Here is a 15,935-nt window from a genome sequence, read left to right as displayed (position 1 = left end):
TCAGAAACACAGTGAGAGTTTAATCTGTGATCTCTGCAGACTGAGTGAAGAGAGACTCCAGCAGCTTCTGGTTCTCCTCCATGAGGTCCAAGACCAAGACAGGACATTGTCCCTCTTGAATAAGGTTGGTGGAGACCTGAGCTCCTGCAGGTTGAGCTGGGAGCTTCTTCACTACCTGCTGCAGCAGCCGACAGCTCAGACTGTGAACCTGAAGAAGAACCGATTCTTAGAGGAGAGAGCTGCTCAGCTGCTGCCCTTTCTGCATAGGATGGTGATTCAAAGGTGGAGGTTTTTGTCTTCTAATAAATAGTTGGTCTGATTTTCCATCAGCAGCTTCTGGTTTCTGGCAGTAACAAAGTGTTGTGGTGAATCCTCTGTCTGCTTTCAGGCCCAGTCCCAGCTTTGTTAGGACTTCCATCAAGGAGATCTTCAGGACTCACCACAGTCACCTGATACCCGGGTTGCTGAGGTCACTGGGTCATGTAATCAACCTGAACTGCACAGAGCTGGACTCAGAGGACTGTGATGCTCTGCTGTTCATCCTCAGACACAGTGATGGAGTTAAACTGAGGCTGCTGTGGAGCTCCATCCCAGCAGAGGGAATACAGTCCATCCTCTCTTTGCTGCACACAGTTTCTGATCTCAGGTCAGATATCAGAACCGGCTCCTCAGGACTCCTTCCCATGATGAACCATTCCCTCCAGTTCATTAACTGGTTGGTTTTCTTTCTCCTCTGTTCCCACCAGTGTGGACAGGAATCTCCTGCTGAGGTTCATCCACTGCTGCGCTTCCTCTGACAGCCAGCAGGGGGCAGCATCAGACTTACTGAGGACTCTGCAGCACAGGTTGGATCTGTCCTGCTCCTCCTGTGTGCAGCTACCAGAGGAGGATCAGACTGAGCCTCTGAGTCTGACGACTGCTGACTGCAGGGCCGTCTCCATCGTCCTGAGACACAGCAGCAGAGACACACAGCTGGACCTGAGAGACTGTGAGGTGGAGGACAGCGGGCTGGACCTGCTGTTTCCTGTCCTGGACAGAGTCCGTCTCATGTGAGTAAGATGGACCCTGAAGCAGGGAGAAGTTTGTTGACCTTCATGTTGATGTTCTTTGGTCTGTTTTTCCTGTTTAGAGTCAGTAAGACGATCCTGGTCCAGCTTCTGTCTCTGCTTGCTGTGAACAATCAGAGGGACACAGTGAGACGGACAATGTCCCTGTGCAGAGCTCTGGGAGAAGAACTGGAGTCACTGCCCACTGGATCAGAGGCTCTGTGGAGCTCTGGTTCTGATGCTGGACTACTCTGAAGGTCTGACAGAGCTGGACCTCAGTCACTGCCAGCTGACAGACCAGCTGCTGCTCCAACTCATCACACATCTGCACAAAGTCAACATCCTGGAGTAAGTGTCCCAGATTGTCCCCTCTGTCAGACAGAGATATCCCACCTTATTTTCTTTTTTCCTGGGGGGTTTGGTACTCAGCATTCTCTAAGTATCAAGGTGAGGCCCAACAGATTTACTTTCACAAGTGGAGCCTTATGGATTTGGCTCTGATGTTCAACTTGATAGGGGTATATTTAAAATTTAATGAACTCTGTAAAGGAAGAGAAAGGGAAAGGAGGGCAGCGGTAAAAGGTTAGATAAGCATAGGGGAGAGAAAGAAGGATAGAGAGAATACTAGGCAATATCTTAGAACTCTGGTTTTACACCTGCAGAAAGTGAAAAACAATCAAATAGAGAAACAATAGCGACAAGCATAAAAAAATCACAAAGTACAAGTGGAGGTGGCAGAGCAGGACAAGCACAAAACAGCATTCAGTTCACCAGTGGGTCTGTTTGAGGTCAACAAAATGCCTTTTGGGTTGCAGAATGCTCCGTCAACCTTCCAGAGGCTCATGTTTAGGAGACCTGAACTTCACCCACCTTCTGATGTATCTGGATGACCTTATCATCTTTTCTAAAATCTTTGATGAGCACCTAAACAGACTGTTGTTGGTGTTTTATCAGCTTTGGAGCATGTTTTAAAACTTAAACTGTTTTAAGTGCCAGCTGGTGAGAAAAGAAGTGCAGTTCCTAGGTCATCTGGTATCTGCTGATTGAATCCAGACTGACCCAGAGAAGATTCGTAGAGTCAAAGACTGGACCAGGCCAACAAACCACAGGGAAGTACTGCAATTTCTGGGGTTTGGTGGCTACTACAGGTGGTATGTCAGTGGGCACTCTATCCTGGCAGCTCCCTTATGCCAGCTCACAGGTGGTGACCCGAGAAATATGAACAGAAAAGGAAAAATAGGCCTGGTATCTGAACCACCATTCTTATGGACAGAGGAATGTATGGAGGCATTCCTGGCCTTAAAGCACAGACTTACGACTGCGCCAGTGTTGGGTTACCCAGAATACAACCTACCGTTTGTTCTTCAGACAAATGCATCGGGGGAAGGACTAGGTGCTGTCTTGGTCCAGGTTCAAGATGGCATAGAGAGTCATAGCCTTCTCCAGCCGAGGGTTGACTCCAGCAGAGACAAGGTATCCCGCCCACAAGCTAGAGCTCCTTGCCCTGAAAATGGGCGGTAACAAACAAATTCTAGGACCATCTCTATGGGTGCAAGTTGTCTGTCCAGACAGACAATAACCCCCTCAAGTACATCATGAGCTCTGCAAAGTTGGATGACACAGGGCAATGGTGGGTCTCTCGTTTGGCTGCTTTGGACTTTGATATCCAGTACCGGAGAGGAAAAAGCAATACCGATGCCCGATAACTGAACTGTTCTCTCAAAACCCAAGTGTTCGGCGTCATTGTGAAGAGCCTTCATAGCTCCCTCGTGCACGGACTTCTTGGTTCGTCATGGCGGGAAGTGACTTCATACCCACGTCTCCGTATGGCTCATTAGATCCTGGTGATTCTGAGTCTAGGTTGGCTGAGGCCGCTGTGTTCTGGTTTGAGGAGTTGTCTGGACCTTGTATGGACTGACCTGCACCCTGTTTGGGCTTTTTGGTGCTCACCTGCAGAGGGCATGATTGCAGAGTCTCTGTAATCTCCTGATTGGACGTATGGGAGAGGGCATTGGCGTTCGCATTGCTTTCTCCTCCCCGGCACTAGACATCAATGTCAAAAGCAGCTAAAAGGGACACCCGGCGTTTAATAATGAGGGATATAAATATGAGTCAACACAAGTGTTTTTTTCAGCCATAGATCAGCTTTTCTGAACCCACTATCCATGGGTTCAGACACTGCCTACAGTGAGGAGGGCAGCAAGGTAGGTAGATCATATCTCAAACTGATTGTTTTTGGATATTCCTCTGCCACAGAGCTGGGAATGGGTCAGTCTTAAGCCTTTCAGCAGGAAGATGCTACAAAACCAACTGACAGATAGTATAAGACCTGCATTTTGTACTAAAGGACACATTTCTCTGTCCAGCAGCACATCTGGAATCTGCTGATCTCTTCTGTGGTTCTGAATTAAGTCATTATGAACATGGTTCCAGTAAAACCCAACATAATGTTCTGTGTTGCGTTTGTGTTCCAGTCTGAGTCACAATCAGATCACTGATGCCTCCACTGCTTGGTTACTCTACCTGGTCTCCATCAGCCCCTCCCCTGGTTCTGTGAGGTGAGCAAACATTCATCAGAGCTCAATCAGTGGAGGCGTTTGTCTTCCCCTGGTTGATCTCTGAGCATCTGAATCCATGTAATTTTTGAAAGAGTCACATCTGTTCTCTGCTTTTTTTTGTTTCTAGACTGAACAACAACAACATTATCAACAAAACTCCTTTTAAGAACAACAGGAAGTTTGAAATCTGGTGAAGCAGCTGGTCATGTGACCAACAGGAAGTCCCTTTCTCTGGTGTAATCTAAAGCTGTGTGTTCACTGGGTGGAGTGTGACCCATACATGGAGGTCTTAGTCCTCAACGTCACTCTCATGGCTTAACTTCTTCCGCCTCTGTCATAAGTCACATTCCTGTCTGACAGCTGCTAAAGAAAGGCCACCTGAGCCAAAAAAACGTTTCTCCTTGGGACATAATGGCTGCCAACACTGAACTGATCAGCAGTGGGTTGCAGCTGTTCTTCTGGTTTCTGTTTCTGGGTTGTTGTAGGGTTTGCTATATAGAATCTGTTTTCATTGTTATTGTTTTGTTAATCTCTTTTTGTATGAGAATTGCTAAGAACTTAACTAAAGTAGAACATAAATAAAGCTGATATAGTTTATGATTTGTTCTTCATTATGTGTATTTCTATGTTTTTCCAGTTCCCATGTTTGTGTACTCTCTATCTTCCTGCTACTCTTGCATCCTGTTTCTATTCAGTCATCTGTTCTTTGTACAATAATGAATCTCTCCAATATATGTAGAAGTTATTCTCAGTCACTCCTTGCTGGTTTCTCCCCTGGATTCCTAGCTTTTGTTCTGCTCTCACTCCTTGTGTTCCCTATGTTTTAATAAGTTTGTTTTTGCTCATTTATTTCTCATTAAACTTCAAGAACTACTCCCTGCCATGGTACATTTTAATCTTTCATCTTTGAACAAAGTCAGAACTGTTTCAGTCCAGATCTCTCAGGAACCATCCAGTACCAGGACACTAGTGAGGAAAACCAGTCTGGTTGTAGAACTGGAAATGTTTTACTGTATTTAGCGGCCATCACATCTATCTGACTCAGCTTAACCCAGTTTATTCTTGTCTTTGGATTTTCTTTAACAGTAGAAAGCAGCTTATAGTTAAAAAAAAAGTTGACATAGTTTAAATGACATACCTGATGTGATATTAGTGCACTGCAGATTTTTGGGAGATTGTATTTCTTGTTATATCAGTGTTTATTGAGGTGTTAATCAGACATTTATCTGATTATATAAAAGACAAATGTCATCATAGTAGAGCCATGATGAAGCTTAGCTTACCCAGGGTTAGCAAGTTAGCTAAAATCGACATGAATATAGACAACATGAATATAGACAACGTATACAACGTATACAACAATGTACAACTATTACATTGTTGTAAGACAATGTAATAGTTTCCAGAAATTAATATTTTTTTTATTTCTATTTTCCAACATATTGTTATGTGTATTGAAATGTACAAGTTATTTTAGCCTCCTGTCCTGTCCATGTCCTGTCCTGCTCCTGTCACATTACAGTGAAACTCCACTGGGTGGTGGTGGGTTCGTGCTTTAACCATAAAATGTTTTAGGACTCAGGTGTGTTTGAATGAATTCAGTCCAGGTTGGATGACATTTTTTAAAGATATTAGAGTAATTTAAAAATAATTACTGTTGTACATAGACTAGGTTTGTTGTGCTAATGTCAGCACTCTTGATCAAATGAGTCACCTGCTGAAAAAACCGAAGGTAAGACAAAGTTATTTAATCACTAAGTACTTGGCATCATTTTGTAATGTGTTGGAAATGAAAATATATCCTATGTTTTCTGAATCTGAATATCTCTGACACATTTTGACCCTGAACATGTGACGATGTCCTTGTTCTCTGTTTTGTAGGCAGGTGCAGTAACATGATGGGAGACTGTGATGTGGTCCAGTGGAGAAAGAGTTGCTCCTGTCACATTACAGTGAAACTCCACTGGGTGGTGGTGGGTTCGTGCTTTTAGATGATGTTTGTTATGTTAGTTAGAGTCATTGCCAATCTGACAAGCTGCATTATTTGGTCAGATAAACAAAAGATGTAGGTGTTGGTTTATGTAAAAAAAAAAAGAAATCACGGGTAATATAAAAGTAATGGGTTTGGTTAAGACTATTACATCATCTCTCATTAACATCAGTAAGCATTTAGTATTTCTGTTTATTTTCAGCAAAGTATGAGTCTTTTACAGAATTGTGAGTGTTTGACTGTTCAGTGTGGTATTTCAGGCACTACCAATAATCACAGTAAAACATTAGTTTTATTTTTCAAAATGAGTATTGTAGAGAATGTTTTTTCTAATAAAATTAGCAGGGTAGCGTAATTTCAAATGAAATCATTATTTGTAATAAAAATAATGATGTGAGGAGACAAAGGTATCAACGAGTAGCTTCCATCAGTTGGCAGTTAGAAAAAAAAGAATAAAAATTCATAAAAATATTTTATTCTATTTTTTTTCTAATAAAATTAGCAGGGTAGCGTAATTTCAAATGAAATCATTATTCGTAATAAGGATTGTATCAAAATATTTCAAGATATCTCGGCACATATTTAGATAAATTAAAGTCAGTCCACTCATTTGCTGATTGTAGATATTTTAAAGTCAAGTAGATGATCAGGTTTACAGTGAATTGTGTTTGTACGGCAGATGAACATAAGAGTAATTTGGCGCCATCATGTGGCCAGATGAAATCACTACACCACAGCAACTGCATAATATTGAACTTATCTAAAATATTTACAACTACTTTTAATGTGAGTAGTTTATTACAAATGCCTTAATATGCTAGATAAAACCCATGTGTTCACTTTTAATGAGTGACTTATCAATCACCTTGATTTGTTCAGGATGTTTGTCTCCAGCTTCTCCCTTTGGAGGAACGACGTCACTGCTGCTCGGCCTCTCCAGAAATCCTGAGAAGAAATACATGATAAAACAGAGACTTCACCTCAGATTTCTTTGGGTTTTCTCTTTTAAATACACACCCAGTCAAAAACAATATAACCACTAAATACTAGTGCTGTTTGGTTAACTTGGTGCTACTGGCATCACACAAACATATCAATGCTTGTGACAAGTTAGTCATTTGAGTCCAACTTCATGTGGACATACACAGCATCAAATAAAGTATCACAACTTTTGACAAGAAGAGGATGTAATAAGGATTGTATCAAATCCTTATTACACTGGGATCAAATAAATAATACATTAGCTGATTACATAATTTTGCTAATGTAACAACAGACCAGACCTCACTCTGAGGAAGAAAACACATTTATGTCTCTTTCTTAGGAGCAACTACACAACACAACACTTAATGGACAGAAAATCTACAGTCAGTTTCCAGATTCACAGAGAATAATTTCTAAAGCACGAAGATTGGTCCGAGGAAACAGATTAAAATACTTCATTCTGAGTTTAACAACTTCACATCTAAAATCCTACAAACTTTATAGAAAGATTGTTAAAGCCTTCAAACTGACAAGAACATCACTATTTCATAAGTTAAATACAACATGACCACCTTCCACTAATTCTACATCAACAAAGCTACTTTTCCACTGAACACACTTATTCCCCTAGATTACTTTGAATTACTGAGGTTTGGATTATCACCCATTACAGCTTTTTTCTACTTCAACATTTACATCCATGCTTTTATGACTTTGTTCAAAACTATTAACATTTCTTTTTCACCTCCTTTTTCCCTGAAATTATATTTCCTACATACAACACAAACACTGAGAAAATCAACATAAATAAGGAAAATATAAAACTTATAACTAATTTTTAATGAGCCATCAAGGTTTGTTCTTTCAACACCAGGTAATTTCTATTTAAGTTACCACCTTAGCATTAGCTTCTGCTAAATAGTGTTGGTTTAGCAGAAATAATGATTAACAGTTTCAGGTTAGCATGACTAACTTATTCTATAGAAGTGTTCACCACTGACAACAGCACTACTTACTGACCAAAACAAATAGTAACCCAAGAACTCATGCCTGGGGTACGCCTTAAAAGTACTTTTAACTACTGTACTAACAGACAGCAGTTGCTGTCTGTTAGTACTTTTAGCTAACAGACAGCAACTACTCGTCATTAAACAGATTTTTGGACTCTAATATAGATCTTTCTAGAAGCTTTGGTTAGTACAAAAGGCTAGACATTTGCTTAAAGCTCCAGCTCAGACCTTATTCCTGGATCTTAAAACACGCAGAGCTGTAAAACACCATGCTTGGAGCGGCTAGCAGGTAAAAACGATTCTGCTTGAATGAGAACTCAGAACCTCAGATATCCATGGCCTCCAGCTCCTTTTCAAGTTAATGTCTTTCTGATTTGACAGCTGGCCACCAGACTTTTCATTCCATTAATTAATTGCAAAGCAAGGAAAGCATGAAAAGGTACAGACAAGAACGTCACCCACTGCTCCGGTAGCATCTCTGCTGCAACGTTAATAAAACAATGAGGTGCAGGGAGGAAATAGTCAAACAGAAGCTGGACTGGATTCGTTTTGGGTGGCTCGGTTTGTTGGAGGTAAAGTTGAAGCTGTGACAGTTTCATTAAAGCTGCTTGTTTCAGGATTTGTTTGAAACAAGCAGAAAAAGATAAAGTAATGAAAATATGGACCTCAAAGAAGACAAAACACATGATCTGGAGTCAGATACTACAACCTTGTTAGCATGGAAGCTGATTTCCATACTAATGAGTCCTTCAGACTCTTCAAAGTCATGAATAATTGACAACAAGTGACATGTTTTGATTGTCGTCAGCGCTGGGTGTTTAATGTTTCATCTGCTGCTTTCTGGATAATTACAAAGATGGCATGTTTGTCAGAAATCTGTCGCCTCTCAACCTCGACTAAAACCCCCCGTGAGGAAGACGGGGAGCCTCGTTGACCGGGCTTTGACTGACCACAGATACACGCCTGAAGGAACCCAGCAGGAGGCCGGCCTGTTTCATTACCATCTTCAAAACAAAGGAGCCAAACTGGAAAAGTCCCAGGCCCTTCTAATCGATTCAACATGTAAAATAACTTTAAATGTTTAGAGAACGCAAACAACAGGGAGAAAATACATTAAAAACAGCAAAGGACCCAAACTACAGCCCTGAGGTTCACCACAATGGACAAGCATTAACAGCTTAAGTAGCATTTGGTTTGAGCTTCATAAGCTGCATTAACTTATGATTATTTCAGATATTTTAAATATGCACTATGACTACATCCATTATTCCAAAGTAAATATACAAATATACATAGAACAGTTTTTAAGCTAACATTACAGTAACCGTTTGTCTAAAGTCAAAATAAAGTTAAATGTTTCCTCAACTACTTTTGATCACTCTGTAGTCTGCACAAAGACAATAAGATTCTTCATTTAACTCTGTTACATTTGGCAATTCCAACAATTTACTAAAAAAAGTATTACAAAGTTTAACCGACTCATAAAATGCATAAATAAAATACAGCTGATCTTCTAAATGCAGTGAAGCAGTTTACATCGTACTAATAGAAATGTGGAGATATTGATGTGAAAATGGCTGCAAACAGATGCACAATTACACACCTGTACATCTTAGACAAGCAGAAGTGGAGTTTCCTGCACAGCTAGTAGGATTACAGAAAATGGTTTCTGGATGGTAAATCAACAACTACACAGTTCTCTTTTCCAGCAGCCATTGTGCAGCTGACCAAACATGCTGGAATTCGGCTTGTGTTGCTAGGTAACATCACAGTGGCACTGACCAATCAGGAGAATTTGGAGACAGCTGATTTTCCAAATAAACATTAACTTACCACCTAAAAACAACCAGTTGGCTAGTTTAAAAGCTCTACTGCTTTTACGCTTCCAAATGGAAGTATAAAAACATTTTGCATTAAAGGTCCTATTTCAAACACAAACATTATGACTCTGTTTGAATAAAACCACTTCCTGTTCCCTCATGGTCTGATTCTCCACCCTCGCTGTTCACCGATTTGTTAGTAAAAACCGTAGCAACGCTGCGTCTCTCTGATGCTCCTTGACGACACAAAGCAGAGCCGACAGACGGCTGTGCTGAGCGCGTGCAGCTATATTTGAAGCTCAGGCGTTTGTTTGTGAGCATCAGGCGTTTATGATGTCAGCTCAGTATCTGTCAGCCGGGATTGATTTCCTTTTCCTCCCTGATCCATGGCAGCGGTCCCGTTACACAGCTGACCCCCTCAGAGTTGCGTTACCTTGTCGTTTTGCAACATGGATCAAAGCGAAGACGAACCGAAAATAACCCGAGAGCCGACCTTGAGTTCCCTGATGAGAAAGAGGAGGGTCAGAAAAGGCCGTGGACTTTAACTGGTCCACTGGAAACAGTTAATGTCCCAGTAGAATGAGTGAACTACACCGGTTTACGTTTGTGACGGTCTGACCTAAACAATGTAAAAACAATGTAACAATGTAAAAACACAACTACCAAAGTATTTTTTTTTGTTGAGTTTCTAGTTCAAATACATATGTACACTTTTAATAACACAAAAATAACTTTAGAGAAACTTTTACCAAGAGATTTTAAGTAAATGATGGCTTGATATTCATTTACAAAAAACACTAGTGCCATTGGTAGATTAGTTGACTTACCATAAGACATTTTTCCTCTAGACTCAGGAATTGCTGATCTCAAACAAGCTCCTATACCTTTCAGAAAAGTTACTTCTTTCTTAATACTTTCTTAATCAAAGACAAATAAACTCAGTTTGTTGTGATAAAAGGCTCAGGGTGAGTAAAATCTTTGTAAAGCCAACTGAATATTAGAAATATTATGTAAGGCTAATAAAAAAATATTGAAATTTAAAACCAGGCTTCGAATGAAGCTGCATTTCCACTAATCCGCCACTAGAGGGCAGAACAGAACCAGGAAACACAAACGACGGCAGCAGCTGCAACCATCAGGGAGACGAGCAGATTATTGTGACCTTTAACCTCAACAAGAAGCACTTAATAAGAGCTGCATCAGGTCAAAGGTCAATCCCAAACACTCCAGAACCAATCCGTCTGAACTTTTTGATCAACTGGACTCCTTAAAACCCAAATAAATGGGTTTTAATAAATATTCCATTAAAATCAGTTCAGATATTTGTGCAAATAAAAACGATGGACAACCAGAACCAGATCAGACGCCAGTAACCGCTGATCCAGGATCGGATCGCTGAGGAAATGGAGCATAAATACAGTAGAGCGTCTCTGCAGATCAGCTGATCGACCTCGTTTCATCCTCCTCTTCGTCACTCACACACTCAGTGACGGAGGTCCAGCTGCTCACACACTCCTCCACCGTCGGTTCTCTGGTCAGTTCTGGATCCTGAGGGACGTGGCTGCCTGCTGTGAGCAGAGGAACCGGGCCAGAGAGAGAGAGAGAGAGAAAGATAGAGTGTGCGTGTGTGTGTGTGTGTGTGTGTGTGTGGGTGTGTGTGACTAAACCAAGAAGTCATGAAAAATGACTAGAGACGACAAACGTTTAGAAAAACTTAAACTTTTTGTATTCATTTACAAAAAACTTTTTTAGTATTCGGTTTTATTTTGAAATGCAATTTCCTGCTGCTTAGACTTTTTATAGAATTACAAATAAATGCAAAAATAACGTTTAACAGGTTTTACGTTGCAGAAAGTTGCAAAAAAAAATGTTAGCTAGTAGTAAATATCTTTTCGATTGTTTACATAAATGTCAACTTTTAACTTAAACACATTTAAAACATGTTGATTTTAGTTTTATTAAAGACTGACAGCTGATTACTACATGACTTTAAACTTACTGTTAAAGTTAGAACTATACAACTATTTAATCTGGCTGATTTAGCAACAACAGATGTTTAAGACGGCAAATATTACTTCTATGCAAATATCTAGCTTTTAAATTAATGGCTATCTGCAATAGCCATTAATTTAGCAAAAATGTACATTCATAGTGGAATACAGCTAAAAAGATACTGTTTATGTTAAAGTTAAGCGTTTGATTTTATACAAAATAATTAAGCAATAAAACAATCAAGATGAGTAACATTTACTTTTTTTCTAACTTTCAACATTCTTTTACTAAATCTTTAAATTAAGTCTAATTGGAGAAAATTAAGAAATGAGAAATTTGAAAAATAAGAACTCAAAACCATAAGACTAATGATTGCAAATATTGTGGTAGATTTTTCATAGATTATAAAGTTATTTAACAAATAACTCAATTTAAAACATGTACCTTTTGATTACTAATTTTTTTTATCACTTTGATCTACTAATTTAAAATGAGAAAAACTAATTTATTTACACACTCAAAATAAACATAAAATACACAAATAAGCTGGTTTTACTACCTAAACTTATATCTATGAATAAAATAATTTTTACAGTGTTTCTACAGAACATTACGATTTTCTAACAGTGTCTGTAGATCTATGATTTTACATTTTCTTTACTAATAAATAAAAAACGTAAAAAATAAAACTTTTAAGGTTTTATTTCTCTGAAAATGTAACATTTATATTATGTGAGGCTGAAAACTGATACAGAAATAACCAAAGGAGAAACACGTTTAAAAAAATTTAAAAAGTTGTGCTGTTCTCAGTATCTCAGAATACTAAATATGGAAAACCTGAAAAATAAAATCAGATTTTTAAGACGAAATGATCAAAAGAGAAACAATAACAATCAGAAGAGACTTTTCCATCCTAAATCAGATTAAATCTCTTCAACATTTAAAAATGACATGTCCTTCTTTGATTTAATTATAAATCAGATCTGAATTTTTCCTTTTATTTTCATCCATACATTATAATTTAGACTTTAATTTTTCTATTTTTCTGGTATTTTTTCAGATTTTAAAAATTTCTGCCTCATTTTCTGAGCTCCTGCAACTTTAACTTGTCAACCCGTTTGCTGAAGTTTCTCCATGTTGATTCTGAACGTTTGGAGCCCGATTCCTTCCAGAACCGGCCTGATGGAGCTGGAAGCTACACTGTAAAAACACAAAACATTACCAAGTATTTTGATCTAGTTTTTAATGAAAATATCTCATCACACTTGAAATAAGAGAAACTTATAAGTAACATTTGAGCAAGATAAAGGAGCTGGCAGATTATTTATTTTAAATAATTTTTTTAATCTCTTTTTATTTTTATTTCACATCTTTTAAGTGAAATAATCTGCCACTGGAAGAATTTCTTTCATCAACAATACAGGATTATTTACTTTAAAAAGCTCCCATTTCTTGTTGAAGTTACTTGTAAGTTTGAAAATTTTATTTTTTGCAGTGTAAAGGTGAACCATTTCTACCTTCCACTGAATTTCACTGACATTTCTAGTTGAAAACTTGAAAAAGGAGAAATCCAGAACAATTTTATAACTGCAAGAACACAAGTCCTTAGCAAGTATTTGATGTACATTTTACTGCAAACATCTTAAATTAAAAGCTTTTTTTCTTTCAGCAAATTAGCAGCTTGTTGTAAGCGATTAATTCTTCAAGTATTTCATTTTTAACAAAACATTTTCCCATACTATTAGTGAAATAGTCTGCCACACATTTTTACTTTTTGATCTAGATTAAGGAAGTGATTTCCAAAAAGCAACTATATTTTCCCAAAAGTCATTGTTGTTATTTTTCTCTTGTTTCAACTGTACTAATATATTTCCACAATAAAGAGAAAATATTTGATAAGAATTTGTGTTTTTTCAGTGTAAAGCTGAACCATTTCTACCTTCCATCTAATTTTACTCTTAACTTTTCTGATTGAACATAGAAAAACGTGAATGCTATAACTACCACACTGCAAAAACAAAAAATATTCTGTTATTTTTATCTATTTTCTAGTCCAAATATTTCATTACGCATGAAATGAGAGAAAACTAACTTAGAAGCAACTTTTCAACTAACATCAGATTTTTTTTCAGTAAATTTATTAAATTTGATGAAAAATAATTATTTTACTTATAATACTAAGGAATTATTCACTTAAATCAAGCTAATATATGTTGCTGAAAAGTTTCATCTCATTTTAAAGATATTTGCACTAAAACATTTGGTAATATTTTGTGTTTTTGCAGCGTCTCCATCTTATTTCTGCAAACCTAATAAAACTTCTCCCAACATGGCGCTCTGAGTTCCAGTTTCTGGCTCCCTTCCTCTTCTTCTCTGGTGTAATTACGGTTTTACGGTTTTTCTCCGCCGCTCATATCTGCTTTGTCTTTTTAGGTTTGTTCCTCATTAATAATTCACAGAAAGAGACTCGCAGATTTTACTGCAATTTGCTGCTGCTGGATCCCAGTTATTGTTTTGCAGCTTTGTAGTCCTGAATGTAATTTGGCTTCGCTTCACATCGCTGCTGAGGAAGAGGAGGAGGAGGAAGATGTCTGGTCCAGCTAGTCAAACACTGTCGCTCCAAAACGCCGGGCGCTCCGGGTTTCTTCTTCTTCTCTGTTTCTTTGGGATGCCGTTTGTTCGTATTTGTGTCCATGTTTTATTCCGTTTGTTTGCGTTGGAGCAGACGGACGCTGAATTATTCAGAGCGGGCCGAGCGGCTTCGCAGAGACGACGGGAAACTTCGGGACGATTTTTTTTTGTTCTGATCACATCGAAATGTTTCAGGGAAACTGAGAAACATCAGAGTTCATCCTCCAGAGGAAAACATGTGAACAGGTTTTCACATTTTAAGAAGCAAAAACGACATAAAGACAAAATCCTTAAAACTTCAACAAAACCTGGCAACAAGATGAACTAATTTGATCAAAATGAATGAACATAATTTAAAATGAAAATAGAAGAATCTAATAGATACTTCTATTAATTATAATAATGTTGAAAAAACTAAAATCACACAAAGTGCTGTATTCTCGTATTTCAATAGAAAGTTCAGTGGAAGGAAAAAACATAGTTGGAAATGAACTAACAGGATTTTATAAGAGAAATTGGCAGCTGTTCACCAGTCATTGAACATTTCCACAAGACATACAATCCTGTATCCTAGTTCACAATTTAAATGGAAAGTTCAGTGGAGGGAAAAAGTGTAGTTTGCAGTTAGCAAATAAGTCTATGCAATAGGATTACACAGATCCACAGCAAAAAGAGTAAGTGAACCTTTCCACAAGAAGCGTGAGAGAAAATAAAGTACAGGATTCTGTATTTTTAGCATTTCAATGGAAAGTTCAGTAGAAGAAATGAATGGAAATGAATAAATAAGACGATTAAAAGGAGTTAACAGCTGTCCACAAAACAGTCCCTCATTTCTTCCTCAAGAAGGGTGAGCCAGGAAAAAATGTACAAAAATGATACATTGTGCCGTTTACTAGTATATAAATGGAAAGTTCAGTGGAAGGAAAAAGTGCAGTAGGGCAAACAGTAAGTGCACTTTTTCAAAAATAATGAGATCTATGTGCTGTATTCTATTATTTAAATAGAAAATTCAGTGGAAGGACAAACTGCGGTTGCCCTCCAGTCACCGAACCCTTCCTGAATTTTCTAACTCAAAAATTTTAATTTTTCTCAAAAATTTCTGAAATAAATCTGATTTTTTGTGTTTTTTCTCTGAAATTTAAATTTTTTTTCACTAAAATTTCAGATTGTTTTTTCTCTCTGTCTACAATGGTCATCATAACAAAAGTCCAACAGATCTGAAGAGATCACTTTTTATATCATTTGTAAGTAACTTAAAAAATAAAAAGTTGGTCAAACAACTTTATCCCTTTTAAGCTCTTTCCACTCATTTTGATAAGTGGAAGTTGTTGCCAGGTTTGTTTAACTTTAAAGTATTTTGGCTTCGACCACCAACAAAAAACACACTGAAAGTTGTAAAGATTAGTGATGTTTTGTGATTTCTGACCCATTTCTGAGCGAGCATCTCATGACCGGAGCATTTTGTCCTGCAGTCTTTTCTCTCTCTCTCTCTCTTTTCCTGGCATCTCCAGGGAAACGTCTCTCCGAAGGAAACAAACTCCTTTCTGGCATCCGGCCGCCGCAGGGAAGGAGAGATTGTCAGGGCGCATCTCTTCGCTGTTTGTGTTGTTTACTCCCTCCCTCCTCTCTTCCTCCGCCTCACCGCGTCGTTAGGTAAACAGAGAAGAATAAGGAGAAGAAGTGGCAGCATCATCCCACCTGAAGCCGTTCTTTTGGAACTCCAGGAACGAATCTCTGTTTTGCTCTGGTCACCTTGCCTCCAACATGGCTGCCAACAAGCTGCAGAGGAAGACAGTGACCGTTTGCTCCAGAGGAAGAGGAGGAAGAGGAGGAGGAAGATGCCTGGCAGGCTGAGGATTCATGTCAGCCTCTGATGGTGAGTCCGGGCAGAACGATGGAGAGAC

At 38.5% G+C, this 15,935-nt stretch overlaps 1 protein-coding gene across 1 annotated transcript in view; it reads left to right on the top strand.

The window, feature by feature from the left end:
- The window catches only part of LOC103149489 (uncharacterized), a 32,375-nt gene extending 27,890 nt beyond the window's left edge, over nucleotides 1-4,485 (top strand). The window contains exons 4-9 of the mRNA XM_016679988.1: nucleotides 5-282; nucleotides 389-646; nucleotides 747-1,049; nucleotides 1,130-1,394; nucleotides 3,521-3,604; nucleotides 3,732-4,485. Of these exons, the coding sequence (XP_016535474.1) occupies nucleotides 5-282; nucleotides 389-646; nucleotides 747-1,049; nucleotides 1,130-1,301 (1,011 nt within the window). The 3' untranslated portion in view covers nucleotides 1,302-1,394; nucleotides 3,521-3,604; nucleotides 3,732-4,485. The remainder of the gene's footprint in view (nucleotides 1-4; nucleotides 283-388; nucleotides 647-746; nucleotides 1,050-1,129; nucleotides 1,395-3,520; nucleotides 3,605-3,731) is intronic.
- Nucleotides 4,486-15,935: the final 11,450 nt, after the last annotated feature.

This window comes from Poecilia formosa, unplaced genomic scaffold (assembly GCF_000485575.1).
Source record: "Poecilia formosa unplaced genomic scaffold, Poecilia_formosa-5.1.2 Scaffold229, whole genome shotgun sequence".
Lineage (NCBI taxonomy): Eukaryota > Metazoa > Chordata > Actinopteri > Cyprinodontiformes > Poeciliidae > Poecilia > Poecilia formosa.
This window is presented reverse-complemented; position numbering and strand designations above follow the sequence as displayed.